Source organism: Meles meles, chromosome 2, assembly GCF_922984935.1.
Source record: "Meles meles chromosome 2, mMelMel3.1 paternal haplotype, whole genome shotgun sequence".
NCBI lineage: Eukaryota > Metazoa > Chordata > Mammalia > Carnivora > Mustelidae > Meles > Meles meles.
In genome coordinates this window covers 56,049,074-56,073,852 of record NC_060067.1, presented here as the reverse complement: position 1 = coordinate 56,073,852, position 24,779 = coordinate 56,049,074, and the positions used below count along the sequence as shown (strand labels likewise).

Genomic DNA, 24,779 nt, shown 5'->3' with positions numbered 1-24,779 from the left:
AGTACATTTCTCTGGAGAGAAATCTGTGCAGTTGTGTTTTTTTTTTTTTTTTCCTCCTTTGATAGTTTGGAAACTGAGCTGAGAGTTTACTAAATAATGATTTTAGTTTTTCTGAGTTATGACTAGGGCTTTCAGCAGTCTTCCGGTACTGTTGGGAAAAAGGGATTGTATCAGTGCAGCTTGTGAAGGGTTTCTCTTTTGTCTTTCAGATGGATGTTAAAACAGGTTTTCATGAGGAGTTTGTTCATTATCTTAAATATGCTATGGTGGTCTATAAACGTGAACCAGCCGTGGAGAGAGTAATAGACTTTGCAGCCAAGTTTGTTACTTCATTTCACCAGTCAGATATGGAAGATGATGAGGAAGAGGAAGATGGTGGCATTTTAAATTATTTGTTTACCTTTCTTTTAAAGGTATGAAAACTGGAACTTTGGGGAAGTATTGTAGAAAATTTTGCTATATTAAAAGGGCCATAGGAGTTTATATGTCTTAGAGAATGAAATATTAACTGAGAAAATGTCTGTGAATGAGTCCCTGCCTTTTGTAGGAAATACTAGAACTGTCATTAAGATTAAAAAATGGACTTAAAATAACTGCAGTATTAAGTTTTTAATGATCTCTCTTAGCCAGTTCTCACAACATTTTAAATGAGTTTTCTGTTTTAGAAGTAAAGTAAGAATTCCTACAAAGAGAAGTATGCTCTTGTAATTTAGCTTATACTTAGGATTGTGTGTATGTGAGAATTTTAGTATGCATATGGATAAAGGTAGCATTGTAGTTTCTTTGCGAGTAATGAATTACTTTAGAAATGAAGAACTTTAGTAAGTTTCTGAATTCTAAACAAATTCAAATGATATGTGATTGTAAATAAATTGTAATTTTTTTCCCATTTCAGTCTCATGAAGCAAACAGCAATGCAGTTAGGTTTAGAGTGTGCCAGCTCATAAACAAGCTGTTGGGAAGTATGCCAGAAAATGCCCAGATCGATGATGATTTGTTTGATAAAATTAATGAAGCCATGCTTATTAGATTGAAAGATAAAATTCCAAATGTGAGGATACAGGCAGTTCTGGCTCTTTCACGACTTCAGGATCCTAAAGATGATGAATGTCCTGTTGTTAATGGTATGTGTAACTTCCTAAATTCTTTTTCAGTTTCCTTGACTTGTTAAATTCTCATTAGAGAGCTTCCCCTCCCCCACGTGGAATAGTATAGGTCAAATATATATATATTTAATTTATATGCATATTTATAGTTTATATATAACCAAATTATATATACAATTTATATTAATATATGTATGATTTTTAAAAATACCCAGGTAGCCACCACCCAACTTAAAAAAATAGAGCATCATCAGCGCCTTTGAAGTCTACCTTATGTCCCACCCACTCTCCATCAGAGTTAACGATTATCCTGAATTTTGGGTTAATTATTCTCTTGTCTGTCTGTTTAAACAATTAGCCACATGCATGTATCTTTAAAAAGTTTTGCCTGTCATTTTTGTATCCTATATGAGTCATACTTTCTGTACTTTCCAATAATTATTTATAATTGTAACATTCATCCATGTGGATATATTTACTATCTTAGAGCATTCTGTTGTATAAATTGTAACACAGTTAATTATTTCTAATAATGACAGACCATCTGGTTTCCAGTTATTTTGCTCTGCAAAAATGGTGTTGTTGCTATGAACTTCTTATCATGGCTTCTGGTGCACAGGTTAAAGAGTGTTTTCTGGGATATATACCTACAGTGGACTCGTTAGGATATGTGCACATTCAGCTTTATTAGATAAGATACAAGTGTTCTACAAAACAGTTTACCAATTAATAACCCCAGTAACAGTGCATAAAAACATTCATTGATCCATATTCTCTCCAGTGTTAGGTATTGTTAGATTTTAAAATTTTTGTTTATCTGTTTGTGTGTGTAATATATATCCTTTTTATGCATCTTTTCATATATTTAACAGTCAGCTGTATTTCTTCTATATAATGCCTATTAATGTGTTCTCATTTTTCTGTTGTCTTATTGATTTACTGGAGTTCTATATTTTGGAAAGAGATTTTGGAGTTGTGTGAATTTTAGATCTTTTTAAACTTTAGATGGCTCTTTGTTTCACCCTCTTTGGGATATCTTCTGTTAGAAATTACTTATGTCAAAATTAATCAGTCTCTGACTTTATGACTTGTGCTTTTTTTCTTTTTTTTTGATTTGCACTTTCTTTTGTTTAAGAAATTTTTCTCTGCGTCTGGGCTTGTAAAGATACCATATTCCACCTTTCCATATATGCATATCTACATTTCAGGCACATTTTCATTTTTCTCTTTGTCCTTGTTACTAGCTTTATAGTCAGTTTTGATTAATATTTTTTGATGTCAAATGGTACACATAATATTGTATAAAATAAATGTTTAATAGTCAACGTACTTAAGTATAAAACTGGGGAAAATTTGAAAAGTAAGGGTGAATAAACATTTACATACAGGGAATGGATTTGGTTTCAGGGAGTGAAACGAGAACTTTTTTTTTTTTTTTACAAAACCTTATTATTTTAAAATATATTGCCTGCTATGCTAGCTTTTCTTCTAGATCTTGATTAGCAAAGACATAATCTTATTGATGATTTTCCATGATCTTTAGGGTTCTTTGTTTTTAGCTTTAGCCTTTGTGCCTAGTCTATTGACAAATTTCTTATTCTATTTTTTAAAGGAAGTTGGCAGAGAAAAATCTTTTGCTAAAATTAAATGTGTAAGACTAAAAAATAGATTTTTTTTTTTTAAGATTTTATTTATTTATTTGACAGAGAGATACCACTTGAGAGAGGGAACATAAGCGGGGGAGGGGGTGGAGTGGGAGAGAGAGAAGCAGGCTTCCTGCTAAGCAGGGAGCCTGGTGTGGGGCTCCATCCCAGGACCCTGGGATCATGACCCGAGCTGGAGGCAGACACTTAAGAACTGAGACACCCAGGTGCCCCCAAAATGAATATCTTTATAAAACATATTGTCAACGGGGCGCCTGGGTGGTTCAGTGGGTTAAAGCCTCTGCCTTTGGCTCAGGTCATGATCCCAGAGTCCTGGAATCGAGCCCCGCATCGGGCTCTCTGCTCGGTGGGGAGCCTGCTTCCTCCTCTTTCTCTCTGCCCGCTTCTCTGCCTACTTGTGATCTCTGTCAAATGAATAAATAAAATCTTAAAAAAAAAACATATTGTCAAATATCAAAATGTGGGCTATCTTATGACTGTGGTTAGATAGATAATATTTCTTTAGTGTACTAAAATGTATTGCTCTATTTTTAGCATATGTTACTTTGATTGAAAATGATTCAAATTCAGAAGTTAGGCGTGCAGTGTTATCATGTATTGCACCATCAGCAAAGACTTTGGCAAAAATTGTGGAGCGTACCAAGGATGTAAAGGAGGCTGTCAGAAAGCTGGCTTATCAGGTAAATAGGCCTAGTAACTTGTGTAGACATATTCTTGAAATACTTTTGAAAAATATTTGGCATGTAATGATTTCAATTTTTATGGATTTTTATGAGATTTTTATGGATGGAGAGTAGAGATAATTTAGGTAGATTCTTACTACATTAAATGTGTTACCAGATGTTAAATTGTTTTGGAAATTCTGCGTTATTAGATGGAAATATTACTAGTTATGAAATATGTAAACTGTGTTGAGTTTAATGACCACCTTATTATCATTACTATCTCTTTAAGGTTTTAGCTGAAAAGGTTCATATGAGAGCTATGTCCATTGCTCAGAGAGTAATGCTCCTTCAACAAGGTCTTAATGACAGATCAGGTAAGATAGACTTCTGTATATACAAAACATCACTAGGTTTTGCAGTAGTGGATTTTGAAGATTTAGAAAGCATGTGTCCTTAATTGTGTCAAGTAAGCCTGTCATTGACATGGCCTGTCAAATTTTAACTGGTTGCATCATGTAGAAAACATTTCAAAGGGTTAAAGTTCCTGGTAGTTACAGGAACGGTGTTTTTTAAAAAAATTTCCTGTGTTTTACAGATGAAGAAACTATATCTGAAGGCTGTATAGCTAATTTATATCAGAGGTAGGGCAGGAACTCTTTTCAACTCACTCTCATCTAAAAAAGTGCTATCTATTCCCTTATTCCCTTTGTGTATTTCTTTTCTTTTCCTTTCTTTTTTTTTTTTTCTTCTGGTATTTGAGAGAGAAAGAAGCAGATGACCTCCCACTTAGGCTGAGCAGGAAAGGCCTGACATTGGGCATAATCCCAGGACCCTGGAATATGACCTAACCTGGGTGGACTGAGCCACCCAGGCACTCTCCCCTTTGTGTGTATCTTGATAGAAATGTGTGCCGTGCTATGGAAACAGAAATTAGGAATGATCAGAGTAGCGTAATTTTCCTTTTTTTTTTTTTTTTTTAAGATTTTATTTATTTATTTGACAGAGAGATCACAAGTAGGCAAAGAGTCAGGCAGAGAAAGCAGGGAGGAAAGCAGGCTCCCTGCCGAGCATAGAGCCGGATGTGGAGCTGAATCCCAGGATGCTGAGATGATGACCTGAGCCACCCAGGCACGCGTTTTTTCCTTTTTTTCTTTGTTAAAACTAGAGACTCTGCTTGCAGGAATGATGAGAATGATGTATTTTATTTATTTTTTTTTTTTAAGATTTTATTTATTTATTTGACAGAGAGATCACAAGTAGGCAGAGAGGCAGGCAGAGAGAGAGGAGGAAGCAGGCTCCCCGCAGAGCAGAGAGCCTGATGCGGGGCTCGATCCCAGGACCCTGAGATCATGACCTGAGCCGAAGGCAGCGGCTTAATCCCCTGAGCCACCCAGGCGCCCCGAGAATGATGTATTTTAAATTTCCAAGCCCCATGAAAAGACCAAGATAGCTTAATTTTGCTGTAGCAAGAAAACTTGAGTTTTAAAACATTGTCAGCAGACTAATGACTTGGGAGGATGACTAAAAACTAAGAATAAAGTTTGTTCGGTGATACATGCTTGTATGATTCACTGCTGCAAATAGCAGTCATATAATAGAAGTCAGGCATCAGGTGATAAAATCGCTATCATAATGTTAGGACTAACACTGTAGTCAGTGAACCCTGAGGAGAAGGAATGCAGATATTTTTGTAGGCTGTGATAGTGGTTGATCATTTGGGTTTGGGCCTTTTCCATTTTTATTAGAAGTGAGCAGCATTGTGACTTTTGCAATATTATTGTACCTTTAGTTTTTTCTTCAGTATTTTTCTTTGTGCTTAGTCTCTTCTCATTTTTATTATAAGTGTTGGTTCTATGTTAACATTAATCTGATAAAAGGTAATTAATACAGACAAAATATAGGAAATGGAAGCTAGAGGGAGCCTCTGTTCACTTATATTTCAAATGACTTAACAGATGCTGTGAAACAAGCAGTGCAGAAGCATCTTCTCCAAGGCTGGCTACGTTTCACTGAAGGAAATATATTAGAGTTACTTCATCGGTTAGATGTGGAAAATTCTTCTGAAGTGGCAGTCTCTGTTCTTAATGCCTTATTTTCAGTGACTCCTCTTAATGAACTGGCAGAAATCTGTAAAAATAACGATGGCAGGTATATTATTCATTACTTGTAATGTGATGCTCAGGAACTTCTGCATTTACAATTAGTTTTTTCTAGTCCTTTTCTGATTACTTCAGACTGTTTCAATAGCTTTTGTCTACCTCACTTGTGTTTTCTTTACTCTGGTCGATGTCTTTTCTCTTTTATCCTCCTTGTATAAGAACTCACTACCTTATCACAGACTACTTTAGCTGCATTCTTTTTTTTCCCCATTTTTGCATTAGCTTACCATGGAAAGTCCAACAACATGCTTCCCTCTTGTATGCTTGCTTGTTTGATTCTTTTTCTCTAAATATTTTCATTTGTGTGTGGGTGGATAAGCTAATGACTTTGCAAATTAAAAGGATGCTAGTTTTCAATCAGGTCTGCTTTTTATTTCCCATTTTTTATACTCCATTCAAATTTTTAACTTTAAGATTATTCTTTTTCTTATTCTCGCCCTTTTCAATGAAGGAAACTGATTCCAATAGAAATGTTGACTCCTGAAAATGCTTTGTATTGGCGTGTCCTTTGTGAATACGTGAAATCGAAAGGAGATGAGGGTGAAGAATTTTTGGAGCAGGTTCTGCCAGAGCCCATAGTATATGCAGAATATTTACTAAGGTAAAATTTTTTCTTTTTGTTTGAATTGTACTTTTGTTCCTGCATGTGTTAACCCTCTAGCCCCCTCTCTCAAAGTCATGCTTGATTGGGGGTCAATTAAAAACCATTTTTTGGCTAGGCAGGGATAAATAGGAATGTACATTGAATCTTTCTGAAGAATATTCTGTGCTGGACAGTACACTGAAAGAGTAAAAAGTCAATATGTTTAGGGACATTCCTTAAAACCGTTAGGATTGATTATGAACATTTCTCCATAAAGTTGATAATGATGATGTGTTAACTCTTTGAAATTGGTTGGCAAATTTTTTTGAGGGTCAGATAGTAGCTATTTTATTTAGTCTGTAGATCTATGTCATACTGACAGTTCTGCTGTGGGGGTTCAAAAACAGCCAGAGAATATGTGATGAATGATTGTAACTGTTTTCCAGTAAAACTTTTTTTCTACTTATATGGACATTAAATTTTAATTTCATATAATTTTCATCTGTATATATTTTCTTTTTACATTTTTAGAAAAAAAGATTTTATTTATTTGACAGAGACAGATCTCAAGTAGGCAGAGAGGCAGGCATAGAGAGAGAGAGAGGGGGAAGCAGGCTCCCCTCTGAGCAGAGAGCTCGATGCGGGGCTCGCTCCCAGGACCCTGAGATCATGACCTGAGCCAAAGGCAGAGATTTAACCCACTGAGCCACCCATGTGCCCCACATCTGTATATATTTTCAAATGTATTTGTGTATACATCCATGTGTAAACAAACTTCCATTTAAAAATGTAAAACTCGGAGCACCTGGGTGGCTCAGTGGCTTAAGCCTATGCCTTCCACTCAGGTCATGATCTCAGAGTCCTGGGATCGGGCTCTCTGCTCAGCGGGGAGCCTGCTCCCCCCTCTCTCTGCCTGCCTCTTTGCCTACTTGTGATCTCTATCTGTCAAATCAATCAATCAATCTTTAAAAAAATTAAAATGTAAAACTCTTAGCTTAAAAGCTGTATGAAAATAAGCAGCAGGTCGTATCTGGTGCATGGGCCATACTTTTCCAACTGACAAGGTGAACCTTGGTGGCTAGTTTAATATTAATTAAAACTTTCACTATTTAGCTTTTTGTTTTTTAAAGTTTTTTCAAGATATACCTTTTTCTTTATTATTTTCATTTCACTTTAAGATTACTAAGTCAAAGATGAATGCAATTCTTGTCAAAATTCAAATGTAGAAATATGTAGAAGAAAAATGTGGATTTTTTTCTTTCATCTCCTAATTCCTCAGTTCCATTTATCTGAGTTAACGATTTAGGATATACACTTTCAGACCTCTTTCTTTACATTTATATACACATGTATTAAAATACATAAATACATCATAAAAAATATGTGTGAATCTACTGTTTCAATAGTAATTGTTTCAGACTTCACTATTTAATTAGAGTGTTCATTATAACGCTGTTTGGGCCATGTTGCAGTATGTCCAAAATGAGCTTGATGCAATGCTTAATAATATGAATTAATATAAAAGTAATAAATGCTTATAGAAAGTAAAGAAAATATGAGGAAGTAAATATTTAAGTAACAGAGGGAGAACCTCTCCTCAAGGATTGCTTCACTGATTAACTCTTAGTTACTGAAATCAGTAGGTAAGGAGCTTGTTTCCCCTGGCTCTGAGAAGTCAGGGATTCTTATAATTCCTCTGTCACTTAATCTGTGAGTTTTGAAATAGGTAACTTCTTAATCAACTTTTTTTCATTTATAAAGAAGAAAGCTTTGAAAATTATATTTTAATTATTATCGAAAGAATACCTTAGAAATAGAATGGCTTTCTTTTTGGAACAACATCACTAGATAGGATTAGCTTATTCAGGAACAGAAACAAAATTAAATGGAAAAATTACTTCCTCATAATCTCAGAGAAGTATTTTCAGACATATTGTAGTAGAAAGAGGTGGTAACTCAGAATTCTGATATGAAACAATTTCCTGTTACCTGAGGTATTCTCGTAAAGGAAGAAATCAGGGATATTAAATTAGGCTTGCCAAATATGAGGAAGAAAAAGGGACGCCAACACAAGTTTTAGAAAGTGACCTTAAGTATAAATTCTTAAAGAGAGCTTTAGGAAAAGGCTTTCTTATTCTTGAGGGCTCTTCATTGTAATGAATGTGTTTAAAAATGGTTAAAAAAGTTATTTCATGGTAATTAAAATTGGTGGGTCCATTTTAAGTTGTATTTATGCAGTTTGAGATTTGTACTCTATTAATGAAATAACTACTCTTTGAACTTATTTTAAAAAATTATTTAAAAAAAATTTATTGATGCTATGCATTGTGCTAAAGCTGGAGTGGTAAAGTTCTCAAATGGGAGGGAAGGATACAAAGATGAGTGAAGGTTTTATAGCCTGTCAGAAACCAGTAACTCTAACCTAATGATTTTGATAATTATTAGCTTCTTTCCTTTAGTTTTCTACTAGAACCCAAAGAGTGCTGATACCACCGAAAGTCCTAATCTCATGGCCAGAGATTTGTGACCTTTTATTTATTCTTGGTTATCATTTTACAGACGAGTCAGTTTATTCATCATACATAGTTCTGCAGTTTTTATAACTTGATATTTGTTGACATTTTATTTATTTACTTATTTATTAAAGATTTGTATTTATTTATTTGACAGAGAGATCACAAGTAGGCAGAGAGGCAGGACTCCCTGCTGAGCAGAGAGCTCAATGTGGGACTCCATCCGAGGACCCTGAGATCATGACCTGAGCTGAAGGCAGAGGCCTAACCCACTGAGCCACCCAGGCGTCCAGTTGACATTTTAAAAATGACATTTTTCATCAGGATTGTTTTTCATTTTACTTTCAGCCTAAAGGCATCTAATTGTGTAAGCTTAAACTCCTAATTCTACCTTTAAGTAGCCTTTTCTTGTTCACACAAAAAGAGAGACCTTTTGGTAGGCTGTTGAATTTTATCTAGGTGAGGCTTGTAAAAGGCCTTAATTTGAGCAAGGATAGTAAGAATAAAAGGGTAGTTGATAGTACTTGTTTAGGAATATCTATACTAAAATAAGAACAATACAGATATTAGTAGGTCCTCTAAGTAAGGATAATACAAATTCATGAAGCTCTATTTTTCTGATTTTTTTTAAAAGGTCATTGCATTCCTGGATTACTTGCATAATTAGTATTAATTATTACTTTTCTTTTAAGCAAAAGAATAACGGTCAGTTAGGGATGATGAGTGAAGACTAGCTCTTTATGAAAAATTGGGTTTTTAGGGGTGCTTGGGTGGCTTAGTTGGTTGAGCGTCTGTCTTTGGCCCAGGTAATGATCCCAGGATCCTGGGATCCAGCGATCTACCCCCATGTTGGGCTCCTTGCTCAGTGGGAACCTGCTTCTCCTTCTGCCTCTGCCTGCTGCTCTCCTTGCTTCTGTCAAATAAAAAAATCTTTGAAAAAAAAAAAAAAAAAGCCGGGTACCTGGTGGCTGAGTTGGTTAAGCATTTTTCTTTGGTTTAAGTGGTGATCTCCGGGTCCTGGGGTACAGTCCCGCATTGGGCTCTCTGCTCAGCGGGGAGTCTGCTTCTCCCTTTCACTCTTCCTCTGTACTCACTATCTCTCTCTCTCTCTCAATAAATAAAAATCTTTAAAAGAAAAATTGAGTTTTAGGATCCAAGACTCTAATTGAGAATACTGGTTACATTGAAATAACATTACCAATTTGAGAGACATAAATATGTGCTTTTTGAAAATTTCCCATAAGAAATTTGAATCTTTAATGAGTATAGTTTCCAAATTCTTTCTGATTCAAGCCCATAAGTTTGTTTGCAACAGTTCATAACAACTGCATAGAGTTTATTCTTTAGGTCAAATTAGTATAACATGGTATAAACATCCATTTGGTTGAAGTTATATGAACTGAAAAAGACCCTTTTCTGACCTCATGGGGGAGCTGTTTAATGTTTTTTTTTAAACAGATTTTACATTTTATTTATTCTGCTTGTTTAGTTATATTCAGAGTATCCCAGTTGTGAAAGATGAAAAGAAAAATGATTTTTCCTATATTGGAAATTTGATGTCAAAAGAATTTATAGGTCAACAGTTGATTCTAATTATCAAGTCTTTGGATACAAGTGAAGAAGGAGGAAGGTATGTCTAAATATTAATCCTTGTCCTAATTTGCTCTTTTAATATCCTGTATTGAAATATATTCTTGTTACAGTATGATTAAATATATTTATATTTAACCTAGCTCTCTACAATGCAATAGAGTTTTCTTTTTTCCTCTTATACGTGTAATAACTAGCAGGAAATACCACCTTTCTCTCTGTGTATACATATGTGTGTGTGTGTGTATGTATATATGCATGCACACACATATGTATATACTTATACATAAATATAATTGACTCCCTGATTCCCCATCCCACCTCTTTGGAGTCAGAAATCCACATAAAACTGTTGACCTCGCAAAAACCTAATTATTGGGGCGGCTGGGTTGCTCAGTGGGTTAAGCCTCTGCCTTCAGCTCAGGTAATGATCTCAGGATCCTGGGATTGAGCCCTCTCTGCTCGCAGGGAGCGTGCTTCCCTTTCTTTCTCTGCCTGCCTCTCTGCCTACTTGTGATCTCTTTTTGTCAAATAAATAAACAAAATCTTTAAAAAAAACCTAATTATTAATAGCTTATTGACTAAAAGCTTTACCAATAAGCATAACACAAAAATTGATGTAAACAGTTGATTAACATGATTTTCTATATGTATTATATGCCATATTCTTATAATAAAGTAAGCTAGAAAAAATGTTATTAAGAAAATCATAAGGAAGAGAAAGTAAAGTACTGTACTGTATTTCTGGAACTGTACTGTACTATATATATATATATATATATTTGCCCATATATGTATATGGGCAAAAATATGCATATAGGTGTTACCTGTGCCGTTTGTATCCATTATGTTCATATATATGGAAATACATTCAATTTTTTCAGGATAAATCAAGAAAATTGCAGACTTTTCTTAAAGATCTCTATTACAGGGGTGCCTGGGTGGCTCAGGGGGTTGAGCCTCTGCCTTCTGCTCAGGTCATGATCTCGGGGTCCTGGGATCTGTGTCGGGCTTTCTGCTCAGCGAGGAGCCTGCTTCCCTCTCTCTCTCTGCCGCCTCCCTGTCTACTTGTAATGTCTGTCTGTCAAAAAAAAAAAATCTCTATTACAGAGAGGTCTAGCGATACTATCTGAAAAATTTTTTTTTAAAGATTTTATTTATTTATTTGACAGAGAGATCACAAGTAGGCAGAGAGGCAAGCAGAGAGAGAGAGAGGAGGAAGCCGGCTCCCTGCCCAGCAGAGAGCCCAGTGCGGGACTCGATCCCAGGACCCTGAGTTCATGACTGGAGCCAAAGGCAGAGGCTTAACCCACTGAGCCACCCAGGCGCCCACTATCTGAAAATTTGATTCACTTCTATATTTTGTCATTTCATCATGTTGATTTATGACAGATGGTAGGGCCATTTATAAAAAAATATTTTTTTGCAAAACATGAATTTTTGACCTAGTCTGTACATATATTTTGTACCTATAGTGATAAAAAAGAACTGATACAAATATAATTAAATCTGCAGAAAAAATGTTAGAAATAAAATGTGTTTCTGTCATGGTTAAATAAAAATTGTTCTTTTTGAATGTAGGAAAGGACTACTAGCTATTTTACAGGAGATTCTTACTCTACCCACAACCCCAGTATCCCTACTTTCTTTTCTTGTTGAGAGATTGCTCTGCATCATTACAGATGATAATAAGAGAACACAAATTGTAAGTAATTTTCTTAATTGTTGATAAAGGTTAAAAGGTTTTGGTCAGTGAAATTGAGGATTGTCTTGTTTTCTTTTCAGTATTTTTTGCTGTATCTTCACAATTGCTTTTTGTCTTAGTCTTGTCTATTAAATTTTTGGTTTTTAAAACTGAATCTCTCTCCCACGCATGCATTTGAAAAATCATCTTCTCTTCCTATCATTCTGTTGAATCAGTTTGAAATATAACAAGTTAGGGTAGAGGGGACAGGTGTCTTGATCACTAGGGTGTTTGAGAGATGGCTTAAGTTAGACACACGTAGGTTCAGATCCCTTCTACTTTCTGACTTTGTGACTTTGAGCAAGTTATTTAATTTAGCCTTTTTACTTGTCTGTAAAATGAGAATACCAAGACCTACCTTGTTCAGTGAAATAGTATTCATCGAGTACTTGGTGAATATAGAATTAAGTGTTATCTATTATTATACTATTGCCAAGTATCATTTTTTCGGGGGTAGCCAAAAAGACCTGTATCAGTGCTTTTCATAAATTCATATAATCTTTGCATTGCAAATTAATTGAGGGTTTGTCTTTTCCAACCCCTTCTTATACATATTTATACATAAATTCTTTCTACAACATACAACATTCCCAGTTAGTGGTTATCCAAAGTCTGCTTAAGTACCTTCATATGGATGTAACCTTTTCCTGAATCAGCCAACTCTTGTGTCCCAGTGGCTCTGAAAGGAAAGTCTTTAGTTATGCTGGCATTATTTATGCATTCTATACCCAAAGGAAGAATAAGAGCGTATTCTGTTTTTCTATATTTAACTCCTGTGGAGCTAAACTAGGGAGGGAGTTGAGGATTGTAGACAGAGAATTTTAGTTTTTGGTGCCTAAGATTAGATACTAAGATTAGATACTAGATATCATTTTTCTTTGTTTTTCAAGCATTGTATGAGGGAATTTATCTTCATTGTCTATGTACCTGTTTACCTTCTCATAATCTTAGAGTTTTTAGTCGAATATATTGTTTGGTAATCCCCCCCGCTCCCCGATCGTCTAGCAGGTAGAATGTGTGCTTTACTCTATTTTGCTCTATTTTTAAAGAGATTGTGGATACTATTTGGAGTTCTGTGTAGCAGTTTGGTTTCATTTTATGATATAGAACATATATTGAAGGATGTGCTCTGACTTATAATTTATCAGGTTACAGAAATTATCTCAGAGATTCGGGCGCCTATTGTTACTGTTGGTGCTGATGACCCAGCTGATGCAAGAAAGAAAGAACTCAAGGTAAATTTCTTCTAAATTAAATAAATGCTTGAGTATAATGTAGCTGTGCAAGTCTTTTATTTCCTCTTGCTGTACATTTTCAGAATTGTTCTCACAGAGTCAAATTATTGATTAACAGTTAAACTATAAGAGTATCTAAAATGTTACTAAATTATGCAGTCTGAAAGATTTGCCCTTCTTTGGATCAGGAAGACCACAACTTTTTGTATATGCCTGATTCTGCTTAACTTCTGGGTTGTCATAATATTAAATATTACTCTTTAGTTTGCTATAGATGTTCATAATAATAGCTTTTGCTAAAGCAATTTATATCTTTCCTTAGATGGCAGAAATAAAAGTTAAGCTTATTGAGGCAAAAGAAGCTTTGGAAAATTGCATTAACTTACAGGATTTTAATCAAGCATCAGAATTAAAAGAAGAAATAAAAGCATTAGAAGATGCCAAAATAAACCTATTGAAAGAGACAGAGCAACTTGAAATCAAAGAAGTCCATATAGAGAAGGTATAAATAACTTTATCATACTAAGTTTCAGCTGTTATTAATCATCTCAACTACACTTTTTTTCTTTCTTAACTCAGAAAGCTGCCAGAATATCTTTACTATGGAGGGCTTTTTAGCAGTATCATGAATTAAGATGAAAATAATTTTTTTTTCTCTTGTTCCTTTTTATTTTAGGCTTTGAAAGGAAGGCCTTGATTAGCTTTAATTATTATAACTAGGACTTTATTTGCTCTCCTGTCATGCTAATCTCTGTAGTCTGTAGTCTTTTTTCCTTGCTAGGGAAACTTACCTTCCAGTGTTTTCCTTCTTTGTGTGTGTGTGTATTTTGAATGCTTTAGAGGAGGAAAATGCATTCATCTATCCATCTTTTTCTTTGTGGAAAACTCCTGACCTTTCTGAGCTGGGAAAAGAATTTCTATGGTAACTATACCATTATACAGGTAATTTTTAAAGCTTAACTACACTTTTTGTTTTTAGAAAAAGTTAAGTAGTTTTGTTTTTTTAAATGAAATACTAAGCATTCTATCTAGTAACACTTAAAGCTGAGTTTCAGCAGTTATTTATTTTTTTAACTTCATTGGTTTGATAAACTAGTCATATTTTAACATAAGATAGAATGGTATCAATTACTATAATATTTGATATTAACTTTTAGGAGGTCTTTTAGAATTCTGCTTTTGTAGTAAACATCATTATTATTTTACTTCAGTTTAGGAAGTGCTGATTGCAGTACGGTCATAAGGGGAATACTGAATAGGGAAGAATTTGCTATACAGGAGTGTTTTGTAAGTTGTGCTATGTCCTTGGCACTCTCTAGCCATAGATATCCCTGCTCCAACACTCCACTTTGAGTATGCCTGAATTTTATTTTCATAACTAGTATCTTATTTTGTTTGGCAAAGTCTATGGATCATTTTAAGTTCTTAATTTGAGGAGTAGATTTAAAGTGAAAAATGAAAATATAAACTGAAAAACAATATAAACGGCAGGTCTGAATTGGGATTTTATGAACAAATGTGGTTTATCATGATTAATATCTGTTTAACTTGACTTCCCTTGATCTTTTGTGTGTTCATTTGTCCTACTTAAGGGTTATAAATTTATTATAGTATAATTACAGCATGGCGTAATAAATGGTATATGCAGGGAAGTTATAGGGGTTTTATGGTGAGGTATTTAACTCAGGTGTGGTGTTGTTGGCTTACCCAGGGGAAGAAATGTTTTCACTTGATGTCTGAGTAAAAATTAATAATATAAGCTAACATTTACAGGATGCTTTTTCTGTGGTAGTCACTGCTTCAGGCACTTCGCAAGTGTTTGATCCTCACTATAACCTCATGGGATGGTGCTATTTTCATTTTATAGAGGAAAAGTAACTTGCCCAAAGTCACACAGATAGTAAGTTGTAGAGGCAGGAGTCATATCCAGGCAAGTAGCTTTAGATTTGTGCCTTTAGTGCACTCTGTTGTCTCTCCCTGATGAATTGTTAGAATGCAGGCAGATGGAAGGCATGTGGGAAGTCCCAGAAATTAAAGAGTACCTGCTGTGTTTGAAAACTTCAGGTCCACATGACTAGAGAATTGAGGGGGGAGAGGTAAGAGATAAATCTGGTGGAAAAATTAAGGGCCAGGTCTTGTAAGGCCTTGCATAAGCAATATTGAAAACTTTCTGCCTTAGCCAAGGATCATGGTGAACCACTAAATGTTTTAAGTGGTAGAATGAGATTTATATCTTCATCAGAAAATGTGATAAGAGCTTACACAGGTATAGTCGTTGAAGACTATGTTATAATGTAGGCTTGATATGACTTCAGCCTGAACAAGATAATGATGGTGGATGTAGACAGAAGTAATGGATTTGAGAAGTGTTTAGAAATTAGTAACAGGGAGAAGAGTGAGTTAAAAATTATCTTAGGTTTTTTGGTTTGCACATTTGGATAGATGGCAGTGTTATTTATGGAAATAGTACAAGAGGAGAGATTGGGGTAATGATTTGGTTCTCTTTTGGACATTTGAGTTTGGGAAGCCTATGGAACATACATGGGGAAATGTCTTGTAGCAATTGAATATATGAATCTGAAACTTAGAAAGTAGCTGGGTCAACTCATGGATGGTAAATGGAGTTGAAGGACTGGATAAGATTCCCTAGGGAGTGTATGTAGAGACAGTGTGTTTACCCTGGAAAAGCTAACATTTAAGGGATGGGCAGAAGATATTCTTACTAATGCAGAGTATTTTGTGTTTCATTTTAGAATGATGTTGAAACTCTACAGAAGTGTCTTATTTTGTGTTATGAACTGTTGAAGCAAATGTCCACTTCAACAGGAATAGGTGCGACCATGAATGGCATCATTGAATCTTTGGTATGTTTGTGGCCTTTGAGGCTTTATGTTTTAGCCCACTCCTTCCTCATTTCATAAGTAATATGTTCCTAGAAGTTCCAAAGAAGAAAAAGATGACCGTCTTAAACATCTGATAAATATAAGTGGTAAAAAAAAATTATATAGTGGGTACTTCATATTGTGAATATTAAATTAAGATAATGTATGTAAAAGTCCTGGTATATAAGTGGTATTTATTCCTTTAAGAAGTATGAAAAAATTATGCTAGAAAAAGATGTAGAATATCTTCATTCTTGCATAGTAAGAGGAAATAGTGAAAAACATTAGGAATATTTAAGTGCTGGAATCTTGCTATCTAGAAAGACTATGAGACTGTTAACATTGTGAGTCCTGTGAAAGGAATTTTTTTCCTATATATTTAAAGGACTTTATACTTAAGTAGCTTTTCAAAGGTAATTCCCATATTAGTGACCATAGGGACATAAATACTGCAAGACTAGTGAAACAACATTGTCTGAAAGTGATATAATTCAAACACATGTAACTTTTCATTTTCTGTAGTCACATTTAAAAATTAAAAAGAAACAGGGAAATTAATTTTAATTAATATATTTAACCCAATATACCCAACATGTTTTAATGGCTTCATTTGCTCAATAATAAACTATTGAGATATTTTACATTCAGTTCTCGGCCCTTTTTTATTTATTTATTTATTTATTTATTTTTTTAAGTAGGCTCTGTGCCCAGCGTGGAGCCCCATGTGGGGCTTGCTTGAATTTCCGACCCTGAGATCAGAGCTTGAGCTGAAATCAAGAGTCAGACACTTGACCAAATGAATCACCCATACTCCCCCATACTAAGTCTTAATAGCACGTCTCAGTCTGGTGTAGTCATATTTCCAGTGTTCAATAGCCACATGTGCTCAGTGGCTACAGTATCATTTAGTCCAACTCTAGGGTATTGTTTTTACAAGTGCTACTTATCCAAAGCAAATTTTGAATGTGTCCAGACTCTTCCAGGATTTTCCCCCAATTGTTTTTACTTGGGATTATTGAAAAACAGCCAATTAATATAATCTAAAATCAGGTTCCTTGGATTGTCATGAGTTTCTAAAGTCAGTAAAGAAGACCAATTATTATTTATAACAATGTAGAGCTTCTAATTAAAAGATTTTACTAAACCATTAGAATTTAGCTTTATTCTTAGTGAAGCAAATGTCTTTAGTAAAAGTAGTTCTTTTAAAGTTCTGTTTGCATACTTTATGTCTGGTCCTCTTGTAAGAGAATGTTAAGCTATCATATAATTACACAATTGAAGTAGTATATATGAAGACTACATGTTGGAAAAGATACTCAATTTTGAGTGAAGAAAGAACACAAAATTGAATGGTCATAGTGGTTTTAAGTATGCAAAGACAATTATGTCTAAAGATTGAAAGAAACTAGAGGGATGTAAATGAGTAGAGTAGATAGAGGAGTTATAGTATTTTAATGAGGTTACCATTTCTTTTTTTTTTTTTTTTAAGATTTTATTTATTTATTTGACAGAGAGAGATCACAAGTAGACAGAGAGGTAGGCAGAGAGAGGGGGGAAAGCAGGCTCCCTGCTGGGCAGAGAGCACAATGCGGGACTCGATCCCAGGACCCTGAGATCATAACCCGAGCTGAAGGCAGCGGCTTAACCCACTGAGCCACCCAGTCGCCCGAGGTTACCATTTCTAAAGAAAAATCGTAAGTTACTAATTGAATGAATATTTATTGAACATCTACTCTATACTAATTGTCAGTGATAGAGTGTACATGGGATACAAAACATGTAGAGTGCCCCTGTAGATCTTCTGGTCAAATGAGAAGGGACATCAATCAAATAAACAAGTGGAAGGTTATGCCATTGATAATTGCGAGGAAGAAGAGCTATATGGCCATATGTGAACTTATTATAATAGTGGAATTTGCTCTACTCAGGGAAGATGACTTTGATCTGATGTTCGAAGGGACATTAACTATGTGAAAAAGGGAAAGAAGAATTTTCTAGATTTGCTCTTTCCAGTAGAGCTACAACTAGCCATGTGTGGCTATTAAAAACCTGTGTCAGTGGCGCCTGGGTGGCTCAGTTGGTGAAACGTCTTCCTTTGGCTCAGATCATGATATCAGGGTCCTGGGATTGAGTCCCATGTTAGGCTCCCTGCTCAGCTGGGAGTCTGATTCTCACTCTCCCTCCGTGCTCTCTCGTACTCAAATAGATAAATAAAATCTTTAAAAAACAACCTGTGGCCAAACTGAGATGTGCTTCAAGAGTCAAAATACATTGGGTTTTGAAGACTTAGTACAAACAACACAATGTAGATTATCTCAATTTTTTTTAATATTGATTACATGTTGTAATGTTAATATTTTCGTTATATTGGGTATAATGTATTAAAGTTAGCTTCATATGTTTCTTCTTAATGTGCATAGTAAAAAATTTAAAATAACCTATGACTTACATTATATTTTTTTTGAATAGCACTGAATAAAAGACATCAAAATCAGTATAAGCAAAGAGAAAGGGGTAGCATGATATAAGATGGTACTAAGAAAGACTATGCAATGAGATATATGTCATGTAAGGGAGTTTTATCTTTGCTCTGTCAACATTGGGAAGCCATTGAGTCACTTTTAGCAGGTGGAAGGGGAGGTGTCTCATGATCAGACTGCATTTCATTCTGGCTACATTCTTCTGTTTCAGCAATTTAATATTTACCTTTTTTTTTAATTGAAAATTGAGTTAGACAATATGGATAAGAAGTAGATCTATAACATACAGAAATTATTTGACCATGTTTTTAATATACTGTTATAAATTTCTTGTCCTGGTCAAAATTAATTAAATTTATTTAATTTAGATTCTTCCTGGAATAATAAGTGTTCATCCTGTAATAAGAAATCTGGCTGTTTTATGCTTGGGATGCTGTGGACTACAGAATCAGAATTTTGCAAGTAAACACTTCGTATTACTGTTGCAGGTAGGATTTATCCTCAAAATTTGGGTTGTATTTCCTGAAATAAGTCCTCAGAATCTGTGGAGATCCTGTGAGTGCTCTAAATTTAATTTATTCTAGGGCTTATTAATCATGATGACTATTATGGATGACTTTTAGGGACAAGATGATTTCTACCTTTTTATTTCTTTCTTATTAAAGTAGAAAAATGAAATGTCAGTTATTTAAGGTATTTTTTAAATTAAACATATAGCTTATTCTATGCCCAGCATTATTCGAGGCTTAGAAAATAATAAGATGGGGGTGCCTGGGTGGCTCAATCAATTAAGCGTCTGCTTTCAGTTCAGGTGATCCCATGATCAAGCCCCATGTCGGACTCCCTGCTCAGTGTGGAGTCTGCTTCTCCCTCTGCCCCTGCTTCTGTTCTCTCTCTCTGACACTGTCTCATGTGTGCACTGTCTCTCTAATAAGTAAATAAAATCTTTTTTAAAAAAAGAAAATAATAAGATAGGTAATGAAAAAAAGCAAGATAAAAGTTGCTGTCCTAATGGAGTTTACATTTTAGAAGGGTAAACACATAATGAAAAATAAACAATATATAGTGTGTCAGATTGAGAAAAGCAGAGAAGACTTAGTAAAAAAAAAAAAAAAAGAAGAGTAAGGAGTAGAAATAGAGGGATCTGTTTCATAGGAAAGGCCTCACTAATAAGTTGAAATTTGGTTCACTACTAGAGGAGAGTGGGTGAATGAATTATGTTAGATATCTGAGTAAGATGTTTCTGAGGAGAGCGGAGAACAAGGGAAGGGGCCCTGAAGTAGGACTTTGTTTCACATGCTCAAGGAACAGGGTAAGTGTGGCTAGGGCCGACAGCAAAGAGAATAGTAGGAGAAAAAATGAGCAGGCAACAGGATCTTCTACGGAATTAATAGATTTCACAGTGAATGAAATGGGAAAGAACTGGAGGATTTTGAGTAGAGGATTATTAGGATCTGACTGGGGTATAGTGTAGATATAGACCAGGGGTTAGCAAACTTCTGTAAAGAGCTAAGAGTAAATATTTTGGACTTTGCAGACGGTATGGTATGTCTCCAGTACTATTCTGCGGCGCAAGTGTGAAAACAGCCATAACAATATATATATGAATTAGTGTGGCTGTAGTTTAGTAAAAATTTATTTATGGACACTAAAATTGGAATTTCATATAATTTCACATGTAATGAAGTTATTTTTTAACCATTTAAAGATGTAACTTTTCTTAACTTTAAGGCTCTGTAAAAACAGGCAGCAGACTGGATTTAGCCCCTTAGCCATAGTTTGCAGGTCCCTAATATTAACTGTAGGGGTACAAGTATGGAAGCAGAGATACTCATAAGGAAGGTATGCAGTAATCCAGGAAAGAGATGATAATGGCTTGGACCAGTATTCAAGTGGTTACGGGGGTTGCAAAAAGGGGTGGTAATCTAAGTTTGGAAGACAACATCTTTAGAATTTGGTGAGGAATCTGATGGGACATGTGAGAGAACGAGGTTGAAGATAGCTGAGAATTTTAGATAAAATAATTGGAAAGATAGACTTGCCCTTTCCGATGATAGGGAAAACAGAGGGAATGCATTGTAGGGCGGGTGGATGAGATAAGGAGTTCAATTTTGGGCATGGTAAGTTTGAAGTTTGAGTTCCAAGTGGATATATCAAATAGGCATTTGTATGTGAATTTGGAGATAGGAGAGAAGTGTAAGCTGGAGAGATGAATCTAAGTCTTTGTAATAGTATCCAGTGCTTAGAGACTGGATTTTACATGAGCGATGAATGTAGATTGATTGGAGATCTTGACTTTGTAGTTCCCGAGGGCTTAGGCCACATTTAAAGGAGAGATCAAGAAGAACCAGTACAGACTAAGGTGAAATAGACAGTACGAGGACAGTAAGAGCATTTCCTAGAAGGCAAGTGAAGAAGATATTTTATAGGGGCTAGTATCCCCTGACTGTCCAATGCTGGTGATAGGTAGATAAGGATTTATAATTGACTGTTTGGGGCAAATAAGGAAATGTTTGGTGATGTTCACGAAAATAGCTTATGTGGAGGGCAAAGCTTTATTGGAGTGGGCTGAAGAGAGAATTATGAGAGAAGAAGTGGAGATAGCCAGTGTAGACTATACTATTTCAAGATTTCATTTTTGTTTGGAGAAACAGAAATGGGAGGTAGCAAGAGAAAGGTTTGGAATAAAAAGAGCTTTTTGGTTTTAATTTTTTTTTAAGATGGAGAAGATTATACCATGTTTGTAATGAATGCTAAGGAAAATGGCCCTGTTGAAAGAAAAAAAATTGAGAATATAGGAAGAGAAGGCACTTGCTAGAGTGCTGTTGGATAGACAAGAAGGATGAAAGCTAGTGTATCAGTGGAATATATTTGACTTTTTAACTCCTTTGGACATCTGTCTTTAACATTTAAGCCTGGCTTAACTTCAGAAATATACCTCGTTCCATTTCCCTATATGAAAAGACAGTGTGACTCATGTAGCATCTGGTGTTGTCAAATGTAATGGTATAAAAAAGCTGCAAGGAATTTTAGTGCAAATTGGTTGCCAGCAGGTATATGAGAGTACTTTGCTCAATTTGAAAATAACATGTGACAACACAGATCATCATTTTCATGAAAAGATTATTTTAAGACTGAAATCTTGGGTGTCTGGGTGGCTCAGTTGGATAAGCATCTCACTCTTAGATCAGGTCATGATCTCTTAGGGTCCTGAGATCTGGCAGTGTTGGGCTCAGCAGGAATCTGCTAGAGATTCTCTTTCCCATTGCCCACCCCAAATAAATAACTAAATAAATCTTTAATTAAAAAAAAAAAAAAAAGCCTGAACTCAACCAATAATAGATTATTCCCTCAGCATGAAACCCTTATCTTGGAGCATGATTTATTTATTTATTTACTTTAAAGATGTTATTTATTTATTTGACAGACAGAGATCACAAGTAGGCAGAGCAGCAGGCAGAGAGAGAGAGGGCTGGTGAAGCAGGCTCCCTGCCGAGCAGAGAGCCCAATGCTGCGGGGCTTGATCCCAGGACCCTGAGAAGGCAGAGGCTTAACCCACTGGGCCACCCAGGTGCCCCTTGGAGCATCCTTTAATGTTGCCAATCACATTACCAAGAGAAGGAAAGCATACAGTTAGAACTTGGGGAAATTATATGTTCTAGAAATGGTCAAACTGCTAATGGCTTATCAGAGGAAGAAAATTAAAATCATACTTATGTCAAAAGATAGTCATTAGGAATTTCAGGGTTTTGTTCTAATTTCCTTTTTTGTATCATTTGGCATCTCATCAATTTGTTTACTGTACAGAGATGAAATTCTTATTGACGCTTTGTTTATAGTTATCATGCTATGCTGCTGTTGTCACAGAAAGATTTCTGTTATTGTTAGATCCTTTTGGAAACTTGAAATGTCAGTAGTATCTTTAAAATGATGTGAAGTTCCTTTCTTAAATGGAAAGAAAAATTTTGGTACTTTGTCCGGGTGAATCATTTGTAGTACTTGGCCCTACATCTGGTTTTGCTCCAAGATATAGAATGAATCTGCATGTGTTATAGAAAGTCATTCCTTTTCAGTCATTTGGCATCACTGATTCTGTTAGTAATTCGAAAGAAGTTTTGTTTACTATTGTGAAATTTTTTGGCTTAATATCGGTGCCCAGAGAATAAAATTCTGTATTTTCAAAGAGGTTTTGCTAAGAACTTAGTGAACAGTAACCTCTTTACTTCTGTTTCCTGGCTTCCTGAAAGACTGGTCTTGATACGCTAGATTGATCTCTGGTTATTACTTTAAAGTGGGAGAAAATTCTTTTTAGAACATTTGATAGTAAAGAATTTATGTCTTTTTTTTTTTTTTTTTTTGGCTCTAAAAATGGGATAAAACATTCATTAAGATGTTCTATATACCACTAAGTATGGTGCTGAAGGACTGTGAGTTGTAGTCAGGTTTGAACTCTAATAGAGAAGATTAAAGGTAGACAGTTATATAAAATTTCTAGTATTGCAGTAAAGTAAATACCATAGAACTTTTCCCAAAAACAATTAAGTTCACTTAACCTTTAAAGATGAAATGTGAATTTTGACCCTTTTAATTTTCTGGTCATAACATCAATAATAAGTGCTGTGGTCATTTAAGCCAGAAGAAATGCAGTATGATTGTAATGCTTAAAAGTGTGTCCTGGAGTATTCTGAAGTATTTAATACTAATTCATACTCTACTTGACACAGCTTATAGGAGCCTTGATACTGTTTGTTTTTATATTTATACTTTTCTTTTATGGAAAAGAATTGTCAAAATCAAGCAGGTGAGAAAGAGAAATGATTTTTCTTACCCAGACCATTCCACAGTTTTACCCTCCTCAAATCAAACCAGTCAATAAAAAGCAGCCTCCTCATGGAATTAAAGTTTTGAAGAATTGAAGTTTGCCCCCCCCCCCCCGCCTTTTTTGGTACAATAAACAACTGAGATCTCTAAACTTTTTTTTTAAAGATGAGCTATTAATATTTGCTTGAAAATATAGCTAGATATAGTTTTTTTTTTTTTTTTTAAAGTATGCTCCATGCCCAACATGAGCTCAGTGTGGAGCTCAAACTCATGACCCTGATGAAATAAAGAGTCAGACACTGACTGAGCCACCCAGGCGCCCTTAGATATTTTTTATAAATTAAAAATTTTGTTTGTGAATATCAGGTTCAAATGCAGTAAAATAAGTTATATGTAAAATGTTGTCTTTGTTTTTTGTATGTCATCCTACATTGGGGTTTTCATCTCTTCTCACGTCCTTAAAAGGGTTCACGATCAAAAGAAGTTAACCACTGAATAAATTCATTTGTTTATAAAGTTATTTTTAGGACTATCATTAGAAGATTTTAGATTAAGGGAAAATAGCTCTCTTTTGGAGGAGTAAGAAATTCATTCTTTTTTAAGTCAAGTTTTAGTAATAAAACTTGTTTTAAAACATGTATGCATACTTGCTAGAAAAGCAGGAGAGAGAAATCCTTCTTTCCTTCCCTTGGCTCCAAGCCCAACATGGGGCTCAAACTCAACAACCTCAGGATCCAGAGTCACATGCTCTACTGACTTGAACTAGCCAGGTGCCCCAGAAATTATTTTATTTTAAAGTCTTGCTTAGATAAATACAGTATTGAGAGCTATTGCTAACCAGTAAGGGACTAAGAAGGACAAGGAAAACCTGCTGCTGAAAGGGTAGCATGTTTAGCAATCTTACAGAACAGTCCTGACATTGCATTTCGCTTTGGCAAATGTGCAGGTCTTACTGTAATAGATATGTTTTGAAATTTCAGAGATTTGAGCTATTTTTCTCAATTTACACTTGACCAACTTGCAGGTGATTTTTATTCACTCTAAAGGCTAGACCATATAACCAAGTAATGTATCAATGTCCAAAATTTAAGTGCAATAGAGAATATAATAAAGCTCTTCATAATAGAAATATACAGCTCTTTTTTTTTTTTCCCATGGCTTTGTATTTGGTATATAGGAATTCAGTGTTCCTAACCTAGGACAAACTCCTAGAACCTGCTGGATTTTATGGTTTACCTCCTTTTATAAAGGAGTCCAGTTCATTGAGAACTGAATTTACTTTTAACAAAATCTGAATTTATTGAACTAATAAAATTTTGTCTTTAGTGAAGCTTGAT

The 24,779-nt window shown here is 34.9% G+C and overlaps 1 protein-coding gene across 1 annotated transcript in view; it reads left to right on the top strand.

The window, feature by feature from the left end:
* NCAPG (non-SMC condensin I complex subunit G) overlaps positions 1-24,779 on the top strand; it is a 57,215-nt gene that overhangs the window by 977 nt on the left and 31,459 nt on the right. Inside the window, exons 2-13 of the mRNA XM_045998473.1 lie at positions 210-413; positions 896-1,124; positions 3,305-3,450; positions 3,725-3,809; positions 5,391-5,583; positions 6,046-6,195; positions 10,180-10,320; positions 11,862-11,985; positions 13,173-13,259; positions 13,582-13,761; positions 16,013-16,123; positions 18,990-19,109. Coding sequence (XP_045854429.1) covers positions 210-413; positions 896-1,124; positions 3,305-3,450; positions 3,725-3,809; positions 5,391-5,583; positions 6,046-6,195; positions 10,180-10,320; positions 11,862-11,985; positions 13,173-13,259; positions 13,582-13,761; positions 16,013-16,123; positions 18,990-19,109 — 1,770 coding nt within the window. The remainder of the gene's footprint in view (positions 1-209; positions 414-895; positions 1,125-3,304; positions 3,451-3,724; positions 3,810-5,390; positions 5,584-6,045; positions 6,196-10,179; positions 10,321-11,861; positions 11,986-13,172; positions 13,260-13,581; positions 13,762-16,012; positions 16,124-18,989; positions 19,110-24,779) is intronic.